Source organism: Etheostoma cragini, chromosome 16 (assembly GCF_013103735.1).
Source record: "Etheostoma cragini isolate CJK2018 chromosome 16, CSU_Ecrag_1.0, whole genome shotgun sequence".
Taxonomy (NCBI): domain Eukaryota; kingdom Metazoa; phylum Chordata; class Actinopteri; order Perciformes; family Percidae; genus Etheostoma; species Etheostoma cragini.
Genome location: NC_048422.1, coordinates 4172174 through 4183767, shown reverse-complemented (window position 1 = coordinate 4183767; position 11594 = coordinate 4172174). Strand labels below are relative to the sequence as shown.

The window sequence follows — 11594 nt, the reverse complement described above, 5'->3', positions numbered from 1 at the left end:
CCCCGCTTCCCCCTCCTGAGGTGGCGAACGGTTTTCCAGAAGCACCGTGGTGCCGACCGAAAGTCCTTCTCCATGTCTATCTATTGTATCTAATCTTAGTATTCAAATGGAAGTGTAGTTATATTTAAGATCATCTGTGTGTGTGTGTGTGTGTAAGTTTCAAAGTAAATGAATTCAAATTGAATACACAAAAAATATTTTTAATAGCTCGCAGCCTACTCCAATAAAAAAATAAAAAAAGAGAAAGCACAAAAAAAACAGGTTAACATTGTGATATTGACTAGTTCATCTTCGCCTTCATTAGTCTCACATAATCAGGATAAAAATGTAAAAAACTTGCAAAACTTGCATTTCTTTAAATCAGTCCAAATCGTCTTGGTAACTTCCGGACAAAGCAACTACGGTGCTGCAAAATAGTCTTGGAAGGAACTTGTTTTGATAGAACTTTTGACACAATACAGTAAAGATGCTATTTAAATTAGCTAGATACATGGTTAAAAATGATTTTCAATTTATATTGCCATGTGAAAATCATAATTAAAAAAACTAATGTGAATACCATTGTTACACAGGTTAGAACAAAACAAATGTGCTTTACAGATGACTGATAAGCTGTAAGTAACTAACTAAATATAGGTAAGAGACAATAACAAACAAAACAGAAATGAGGGAATAAACAAATAAATAAAACATGAATGCAGTCAAATAAATATAAAATGCCAGGCTTAAATGGTTGGTTTTAAGTTTAAGTTTAAAGATATCAAACTTTTCAGCTGTTCTCAGATCAGCCTTATTGAAAGACTTCTGTCCTGGTTAATTTACTCTAAGCAGGTCAGACAAATATGCTAGTGCAAGAACATGAAGTGCTTCAAAGATAAGTAAAGTAAGTAAAATCATTCAAAATCAATAGAAAACTGGGAGGCAATTAATACACAGACTTTTAATGTAATGTGTCGTCTCGGCCTGGGCTTAGTCAGCAGAGTTCTGAATCAGATTTATTACCTTTTTTGGGGAGCCCAGACAGGAGAGCATTATAATAGTCTTGCCTGCTGGTATAAAACAGTGCTTTAGTCTCTTTGTGCTTCACAGAGGGAGAAATGAAACATTGTTGTTTATCCCAGATTATGAGAAGCAGATCTGACATACCCCACAAATTGATGGTTGATGATGAAGGTTTTTTGTCCTACAAAATTGAACATTGTGGCTAATTTCTCTCTCTGAGTCACACAACCGATAACTAAAATGACTGTTTTATCCTGGTTGCACTGTGAAAGGTTTCATGACATCCAGACTAATATCTAAAATACATTTAAAAAGAGCACCAGCTGGTATTTGGAGGCTTTCCTCCTACATGTGAAAAGGCCACAGCTGAAAGGGAATCCCCTTCTAAACAAGGCCTTAACATAAACAGTGGAATGCAATGTCCTGCTGCTGCTGAATGAACAGTCACGGTGCGGTTCAACACAGGGCCGTGTGCTGCTGCTTAACTCTAATCCCAGTCAAACATACCGCTGACTCAGCAGGCTGATGCATAACTGCCCTGGCTGTCGTGTTGTCTCTGCAACAGGGATGGACTGGGTCTAAAAAACAGCCCTGGACTTTCTCCCAAATAGGCTCATCATCCAGCCGTTTGCCTCTAGCCGTGCCCAACAGACACTAGCAAGGATGTCCTGATACTATGTCACAATACTGTAGCCTATCAGACAAGGTATTCACTCCAAGTAACATCTCGAAACCAATGACAATAATTCTGGTTGTGTTCATTAATTAAGCCTCAGCCTTCAAATAAAAATAAATAAATGCCATTACATATGCATTAAAAATAAAATGCAAATACTAAAATGTCACTGGCTACACAAAACCCCAAATTATACAAACTTGTAATTATTAAACATTACATATTTCTGACAACACTGAGAGTGTTAATAACTATATACTATAACTTATAACTATTCAAATATAATGTAAGCAAATTTAATGTTGGGGACGTAAGAGTTTCTTGAGAAGGGTACAGCAACTCTGTCTATTACGAGTTCATTGTCAAGGGACATGAGGATGTCTTTCTCTGTGGCCATTAACATGACTGTTGATGCAGGTGTTTTCTGCTCCTTAAGTGATTCTTAATGAAAGTACTAGGCCCTATCAATTGGGTCTGTGAACCCTCACAAACAACCATGAGAGCTTTGCAAAGACCAAATTTGGAAGACAAGGATAAACTGCACTCTGATGGAAGGACTTTTTGGTTAAACTCTTATTAAATTTGCTGAATAATTTCACCCCCTTTCCCCTGTTTGTTGTCACTTTTAGAGTATCACTGCATTCCTGATGTTTTCCCATTTAATTCAATACCAAAGTCTACATCTTAGCAGCAAAACTGAGCTCACTACAATCTCTCACATACAACGAAGTGAAGTCGCAGTCAACCCGCGATTCATTTCTAACGCGTTTAATGTTTCAAATGACCCTTTTTATAGAAAGTATTAAACACTTTGAGTTTGACAGCAGCAAATGGTGTGATACTTTTTATGATCACGATGCACACCCATGTTGATAGTTGACTATGCAAATTGTTATGATAGGGATAAAGGTAGCCTGCTCCTGGCATTTACCTGGACCTCTTGCTGATGTGGAATTAACTCAGCTGTCTGTCCCTCATCATGTCCCTCTGTTTTTTTATTACACGTTTTTTTACTATTTAAGTGATGGTACTAACGTCCGCTGCTGTTGGCTGTTAACATTGCTTTAGAAGACTTTATTTGTGCGGATGGCCGCCGGTCGGTTGGCCGTTCTGTACTTTTTCCGAACGCAGATTGTCAGTTCGTCCTTGGGAACAAGTGGCCTAATCTGACATAAATGAATATGAATACATAATGAATATTAGCCCTTCTTGTCCTCAATGACATCTTTCCTCTTTCTCCTGCTCTAGAATGAGCTGTCAGATGATGATTTCAGATTAAAGGTCACTCAGACTCATAAGGTTGGTGGATGTTTCAATAGGACTCAAATTAAATTTGTGTTGAATGCTTCCACCCGCATATTTAGTTGGATGTGTATGTATGTGTTTGTTTTTCTGTGTGTAGGATTTTACAATGGAGACGTTTGCAGGCCCGGTGTTTTCCAGACTGCGTGGCACTTTCGGGATGACAGAGCAGGAATATCAGCAGGCTCTCTGCTCTGAAAACTGCTACCTCCAGTTTATTAGCAACTCCAAGAGCAAGGCCGACTTCTTCCTGACGTAAACCCTCACACACACTAACTACTTACCCTAACCCCAACCCACCAATTCACTCACACACATCATCATTCCTCATTTGATAATTTGTTTTGGATTGAAATTATATTTATATAATTGATTTATTATATTATATATATTATTATTATATAATTTAATTTACAAATGATCAGACAGAGGTGTACTCAGGTGTAACAACTTAAGAAAGTTGCTGTTACAGCTCAAAGCTAATGTAAATGACAAATGTATTGACTACCTCCAGCCTTTTGTGTTAAAGATTTGCCAAAACCTAGAATCCAACCATCTTTTCATAAAAACGGTCAGAGTGTGGTTTGTTTTATTACTGATTATTATTTATTGTGCTTTTGAACTTTTAGAAATGATAAGCGATTCTTTTTGAAGACCCAGAACAAAAGGGAAATCAAATTTCTTCTGTCCAACCTGAAGATCTACACGGAACATCTGAGGAAATACCCCCATTCGTTGCTGGTCAAATTCCTAGGTACACACTTCACACACTTCCACATAATGACAACTTGTAATTGGCCAAGATATCTAAATGTAATGTAATGTGGGTTTTAAGGGTTTTCAACATAGTATGTCATTCAACATAGTATGTCATTTAAGCCCCCCCCCCATGAGAAAAGAATGACATATATGTATATTCCCCCCTGGATCAAACATCTGGACTAGTCACAGCTGCCCTGGCAACCCAATGACATTCTGCTATAACTATTTCTACATCAATTTATGCTACAATTAAAAATACTGAAAAATCAAATATTGATTTTCTTGTGGAAGTACATCTCTTCAAATGTGCCTGTGGCACTTATTCATGTGAATCATATATTATAATAATAATAATAATACATTTTATTTAAAAGCGCCTTTCTAACACTCAAGGACGCTTTACAGACAATAAAAGACAGATACAGGGAACATAAAAGTGTAAGTAGTAATAACAAAACAAATAAAACAAAAAACAAAACAAACAAAACAAACAAACAAAACAAAACAAAACTGGAACAGTGTATTTACAGATACAGGTATTAATTAATTTGAACAAATGTATAAACCCCTGGACTGCATATAGCTTAGACGTGTTTCATCAGATTTCTGCTCATGTTTACAACTTTGTACACATTTAAAATATAACTCCTCCCATCTCTGTTGTCCGAGATTTGGAGAGTTGTAATATAGTCTGCTGTGCATGTTGTTGGTGCGTTGATATGGTGGATCTCACTCAGACCGTCTGACGCGTCACTGCGCACAGCAGAGCGAGTCCACAAGCCGCGCTGCGACAGACGGGTCTTTACTACTCAGAGGCCATACCTGACGCCGGGGAAATGCACCTGGGATGGCTCGTCAAAAGTTTGTTCTCAGTTTGCGACATTTAGAAAATGACACAGACAGGGAGCGCTCTTGAACCCCCCAGTCTCTGAAAGCTCAACACGTGGATCTATAGATAAACTTATCTTTCAGAAATTGGACCGACACTTCAGCGTGAGAAATCGGGGGTGTGGCGTGTGAGCGTGTGAAACCAGTCACATGCGTGTGTCTCACGGCCAATGCGTGAGAGCTGGCAGCCCTGTGGTGATAACGTGACTCACACTCGGGCGGGCTTGTAAATGATTCAAAACCAAAATACTAAAAACCAGAATAACTTACATCCTCCTTCCACTTAGGGCGGACGTTTAAATCCTTTAACTTCGTGTTTGTCTTGGCCAACTATTTTCTTTCCCCTTGTCCCTCTGTAAAGTTCATGTTCAAAGTTCATGAATGCATTATATTAATCTAAGTTATAACTGCGTTGGTTGCTAAAACAATCTCTTAATGCTTTGGCTTGTGACACAGTGACAGTGATACCCTGTTTAGCTCAAGATACATGCAAAGTAGGCTAAATTATCCGTCTGCAACACTCGAAATGCAACGATGCATCTGAAATGTATTCTATTATTGTGAATGTTCTGTCACTATACGACCTCCCCGTATTCTAACTCGGTAATGCATTGGGTAATAAAGCAGTGTGATAAAAAGACCTTTACAACAGCAGGTGGGGTGAAAGTTTCACCCCACCTGCTGTCAACACCGTGCTGCTGTCAACACAAACTGACAGTTACACATGGTCACTTTAAAACATGGGGAAAGTGGGGAAGGGGGTGATAATGTGGAACGTGTAATGTGGAACGAATTGCTTGTAGTGACTAACTTCCAGAGAACTGTCACCTGACTCTGATGCTCCCTTCAGCAGCATTTGGCAGCTAAAGAGCCAGAGACCAAGAGACCAATAACAGAGCAAAAGGCCAGAACATTTTGGACTTACAGTCATTGAATGGTCGGAAACATTAGTGAAATGATTGCTACTGTTACTGTGTCCAGGTGTCTGCCAACATGCTCGCCATAACAATTTTATAATATGACAAAATGCCCAAAAACATGTTGCATAGGACTGAGTGATTTCTCATTATTTTTCAAGGTGTTCACAGGATCAAAATCCCACACAGGCGGAAGGTACAGATCTCATTTTATAACTGTTCTAGTTGGCATTATAATCAATGGATATAACAAGGCATTATCTAGCTCATTACTTTTTTCACTTGTCCTTTGCAGAAATACTTCATTGTTATGCAAAGTGTGTTTTATCCTGATGATCGAATCAATGCCAGGTAAGCTTGATTTGCTTGCCCCCCCCCCCGAAGCACAAAGCAGTAGTGTTATTGCTACTTATTGTTAACACACAGAAACAGACTGTGCGGCCTCTTTGTGTGGTCTGATGTGTGTTTTGCATTGCCAGGTATGACATTAAGGGCTGTGAGGTGAGTCGTTGGACGGAGCCTGCACCAGAGGGAAGCCAGATTATTGTGGTTCTCAAAGACCTCAACTTTGAAGGCCAGTCCATCACTCTGGGTGAGGAAACAGAATGGGATGTTTATGTGTGCTGTGAATCAGGTGAAGCAGTGTAATAACACAGGTAGCATAGTGGCACCCCCCTTCAGGCCAATCAGCATATTGTTTCTAACACTGTGCCAAAATGCATTCTTCTACCTCAGGGTTCAGCAACCTTGTGCTAGCTCAACCAGTGGCGCGCTAGCATTAGTTTGCAAGAAAGACTTTAGGAAATGATTCCATCTACATGCCAAATGACTTCTTTCACAGCCATTGGCAGGATCACAGCCTGTTCTTCACAGTTGTTTTTTAAAAACGTTTTCCCTATCCGTATTCAGCAAATACCTGCCGTATAGGATTGGCTAGTACTTGCCTTCTTCAAAGAATGCAGCCGGGGAAAAAAATAACACTGTTGCTTTCTCTTGTCCTCAACTCAGATCTTCAGTTTACTGTCATAGAGGAGTGAATCCACTAGAAAAACATATCAAGAAGCTGGAATCAAATAATGTGTTCCTTTTATTTTATTAAAAAAAAGGACTAAAAGCAATTCATTAATTATTAAAATAGTTGACGATTCATTTAATCGTTGACACTGACTTATAGATTCATCTTTGCAGCTCTATGTATGGAACACTGATTAACAAGAACATTTAAAAGTGGCACTTCATATTAAAAAGGTTGCCGAACCCTGCTTTACCTTCAATGAACCATGTGGAAATTATTCAAATAAATCTAACGAAAAAAAAACACAATGCCAATGGAAATGCTAGTGGTAATATCCACATGTACACGTTTGCTGTGTGTTTCTGTAGAGCCATGTTTGAGTTATCATGTTATGTTGTGTGTGTGTTTGTGTGCAGACCAGCAGCGTCCCTGGCTCTTGCGGCAGGTGGAGATCGACACACACTTCCTCTGGAGGCTCAACGTGTTGGACTACAGTCTCCTCGTGGCCCATCAGCCCTTACACCACGATGAACGCCACCAGAGTCTCTCCTTTGCTACTCTAATTATGAGAACCAAAAAGTCAGGGTCTCGACATTTCATGACAGGGTTTCATAAGTTATAGATAGATATGTTGATTACCAATCAGTTAATCATTTAGCACTATCTCGCTCTACCTCTTAAAAAAAAGAAAAAACATTCCCGGTTCTTTGCATTGCTTTAGACCTAGTCTCAGTTTGCCAGACCCTCCTCCACAGCACTGTAGAGTTTTAGTATTATTATTGCACAATAGATGAATAGACAATCTACTTGCCTATTGTGTTGTGTGTAAAAGTGTTGCTTTTTTTGTTCTTTAATACATATGTGAAAGATATATTGAAAGTTAATGTTTTTTAACAATGTTTTCAACTGTCTACTTAGACAGAGCTGTTATTTAAACAGCTCTGTCTAAATAGAGCAGAACATTTGACAACACATATGGCGTTTTTCCACTGCATGGTACCTTCTCAACTTGCCTCGCCTTTTTGGGTTTTCCATTACAAAAACAAGTTCTGCTAACAGGTAGTTTTTTTAGTACCACCTCGTGGTATCGCTACCAAAAGATGACGTGAAAACCTGCAGACTACTGATTGGTTGGAGAGAATCCTCACTATTCACTGCTTCATCAATCCTAGCCACAGACGGAGGTTGTCCTGAACAAACCCGCCATGTCAGCTTCTTTTGAAACTAAAATTGCCTTCTGGCTGTGGCAAACAGCCCCACAATCTAAACACACCTTCAACAATCTGTGTGTGTGTGTGTATGTGTGTCGCGTCAGGTCACAGCAGTTTCCTGCTAGGACGACCAGCCACGCTCACCTCACGCATGAGGCGTTACTCAATCTGCAGGGAACCGCGGTCGAGTCAAGCCGAGTCAAACAAGTAATGGAAAAACGCCAATAGGGGCTACATCCAGAAACTGCTGTAACTCATATTCATTCTCTTCCCTGTGACTCTCATTTTAGATCTGTGAATGCAGGCTCCAGCCCTATCCACACAAGCATAGCTGCTGTTCCTGGGTCAGTCCCAGAAGATGACTCCGCCTTACTGTTGTGTAATACAGATGACAGCAGTTTGAAGCAATCACAAGCAGAAGTTGCATCAAGTGGTGGCACACCTCAAATTTACACAGAGCATGCAAGGCCAGGCAGTGACGCAGCTGCGTTTCCAGACTTTGAAGCCCAAAACCGACGATTACTGCCCAATTTAAAGAATCCTCTGCACGTCATCGATGGGCCTGAGCAGCGCTACTTCATCGGCATCATTGACATTTTTACAGTTTACAGTTTTAAGAAGAGGCTGGAGCATATGTGGAAGAGGCTGAGACATCCAGGCCGATCCTTCTCTACCGTCAGCCCACAGACTTACTGCCTCAGGCTCTGTCACTGGGTACAGGACCACACTAAGTAGGCCCTGGATGAGTGGTAGATGTAGCATGTCTAAACAGCTCTAAAGTCAACGAGCCCACACACATGCACGCATTATGAAACAAGTTTATCTACATGTGTTCCATGGTTCCACTCTTTTTATTTTTCCACACGCTCAAAATGCATCTATGGCATTATATTTTGTGCATGTAGAAATTTTGAGCACAGAGAAATATTTTTAGAGAAATTATTAGGACACTGAGACTAGTAAAACATAAACTTAAGTTTCATTTGGACATACAAATAATGATTTTCTATTTGCAAAATGAATTGGTGTGTTTTACTTGCTGCAGCAGACATATAACAAATAGTTCCTTTTGTAAAACAGCTAAATAAAAAAGACAAAATACAAATGCGTTTTGTGTCCAACTATACGAATTTGGTTACTGTTCTTACCCAGTGACCAGTAATCCTACTTGTAATCAAATCTGACAAAGACATAAAATAGGACTCCAATTTTCCATTTGGCTAAAATTATGAAAGCATATACTGTAGTTGGGATGCTGAGAGAGCAAGCAAGCAATTTAAACAAGGCAGATTTAGTCAAATTAATATTGTGATTTTATGTGGATAACAGAGAACCTGCAATGGCGCACAGAATCTATTTCTGTTTGCTCAAAGTTTTCGCAATATTTCATTGTGCACTCATACAGTACATTTGAAACAAAAGAGATTCCATAACTGGCATATTTTTCTGTCAGAGCAGGTTTTTTTCCAAATACAGATCCAAACATGCCTGGTGTGATGCATTATAAAGAGGGTAGGCAGCTCCTTGCTTAAAAAAAATATTGCGTATAATGTGCCGTCATAAAGAAAATCTTAAAAAAACATCAACTAGGCTTCAGCTACATGCACACTGTATGTCTGCCTTCGTCTAATTTGGAACCCTACTTCATGGTCATCAAGGGTTTCAAAAATATTGTACCTTCTTCCTTTGCAAGCAAAGAGTATCCTGAAGAAAAAGTATTGGCAGAACTGATGTTCCAGATGTTGCAGCATCGTGACAAAGTCGTTTTAGTACATTTGAATTTTTCCAGGCATGTGCAACGGAAATAATTACAATGCTGCCTAGTAACATGTATTTTGCCCTGAAATCTTCAGTTTAGCTTTAATTCTTAGTATTTCTTGCTTTGACCTTTTGTGTGTTTATTATACAGTTCTCTTGAATACACCCGTAAAAACTTTCATCTTGAATTTTTATTATTTGTAATTTTGACATGGTCTTATACCATAGGTAAACATGGATTCTACCCTGAGATTCTCTAGAATATGTCACTTGGTGAGAATTGACCTTTGGCCAAGAAAACAACCTTAATTAAAACATTTTGTTTGCTTTACTGAGCATTTATGAAAGTTTGAATACAAAGACTGAAACTGTGATAATACTCTGATGCAGCAAATTAGTTTTGTTGATGTCACCAACTTGCACTTGTTACCCGCCTTACCCAGAACTCTTTGCTTGCTATTTCCCTTTTACACAATATATATTTCCCTATATGTCTGAAACTAGTGAGATAGGTATAGCTGTAACCTTTGCTTAATGGATAAATGACATGTAAGAGCTTATTTGTTTGTTTTGTGTCCTTTCACTTTCGTGTTTTCTCCACTCGCACTGACATCACATCCACTGATGAGTCAACCTGGCACAGAATGAAGAGTGTCAAGACTTAGTGAGGAATTCCCCAACAAGGGGGGTGTCTTCAAGAAGGATTAGGCTATGACTAAACAACACTAGTGAAATCTATTTATGTAAAACTACATGAGTAAAACAACAAGTGTATATTACTTAGTGTATCTTATATTATCAATGGTGCAAGAAATTATTTCTAAATAACAAACACACCCTCCTGTTTACAATTTATTTTTAAAATTACCACAAAAAATGGATTTGATTCCATACAACGCGCTTTGCAAATGCAAATGATCACTTTCATTCCTGACAAAACTCATCTCTAGGTTTCTCTGATCTCAACCATTTGTCAAAATAATTCATAATTTCTTTTGTTAGGTTTTTACAGAGAAGGATTCAGGTGTGGACACAAAACGGTTATGACAACACAGGCCGAATTTATTTAAGTGCACAGGGAAAGCCAAAGGGTTGGGGAGGTAGCGGGGAATTGGGAACTGAACCGAGGTACTTAAGGGTTAGGGTTAGGTGATGAGCCAGGACCAGGAAAAACTGGGAAAACACAAGGAAGGGAGGAGAGGGTGAAGCCAAACGATAACATTTTAAACTCGAATATTAGGTATCATTTTCTAAAAATGAGGGTTATTGACCATGAATTCCAAGAAGTACTGTAAAACTAGTAGTGGTAAGGTGGTGTCAAATTGTTGTCAGTTTTTGACCCGGGAAGACATCACAAGGGTTAATCCTTTTATTTGTAAATTATGTTTATGTAATTGTGCAGTTTACGCAAATATATTTTTGAAAAAGGTCTTATTGAAAACATTGCCTAAAAACTGATAACAATGAGAAAAACTACTACCAAAGGCAAGAGAATTATGTTTGGATAGTGTTACATCCCTGCTCCGAGGCTGCGACAAAAGACAGAGAGAACACAGGGGTAGGCTAGCAAAAGATGCAATCTATTATTCTTTTTACAACCAACTTAATAATCAAAAGCAAACAACATCATTTGAACAATATTACAATACAAATTAGTAGTAAGACATCGTCTGAAGTGCAATGGCATAGCTCACATGGGTTAAACGTGAAACCATTTTGATTTGTTTGTTGTTATTATTGTTTTTTTATTGCGTCATTTTGGTACTGTTTTGTTTATTTATTGGATTTTTCTATATTTTATTTCTACGCTGCTTAGAAATATTTGTAAACTTGTTAAGAGATATAAAAATGCCTGTTTTGTATTAAAAGGCATTGAATAAAAAAACACACACAAACAAGACACCGCAGCAGAAAGAAAACCCTGCTAGTGGCAGGGAGGCTGGGGTTGCACAATAGGACCAACACTGGTATAAACTGAAATGTGGTGGGTCTACTTGGTGTGAAGGGTGTGCAAGTCAAACCAGATGAACTGTGTAGTCTAATAACATTACCTGGTAACATGA

General features: G+C 38.7%; 1 protein-coding gene across 2 annotated transcripts in view; it reads left to right on the top strand.

The window, feature by feature from the left end:
• The window catches only part of pip5kl1 (phosphatidylinositol-4-phosphate 5-kinase-like 1), a 24608-nt gene extending 14784 nt beyond the window's left edge, over window positions 1-9824 (top strand). For both annotated transcript variants that reach the window (XM_034895530.1, XM_034895529.1), the window contains exons 3-10: window positions 2927-2977; window positions 3081-3235; window positions 3610-3734; window positions 5709-5743; window positions 5843-5898; window positions 6027-6139; window positions 6979-7141; window positions 8064-9824. In XM_034895530.1, coding sequence (XP_034751421.1) covers window positions 2927-2977; window positions 3081-3235; window positions 3610-3734; window positions 5709-5743; window positions 5843-5898; window positions 6027-6139; window positions 6979-7141; window positions 8064-8508 — 1143 coding nt within the window. In that variant the 3' untranslated portion in view covers window positions 8509-9824. The remainder of the gene's footprint in view (window positions 1-2926; window positions 2978-3080; window positions 3236-3609; window positions 3735-5708; window positions 5744-5842; window positions 5899-6026; window positions 6140-6978; window positions 7142-8063) is intronic.
• The last annotated feature ends 1770 nt before the right edge of the window (window positions 9825-11594 follow it).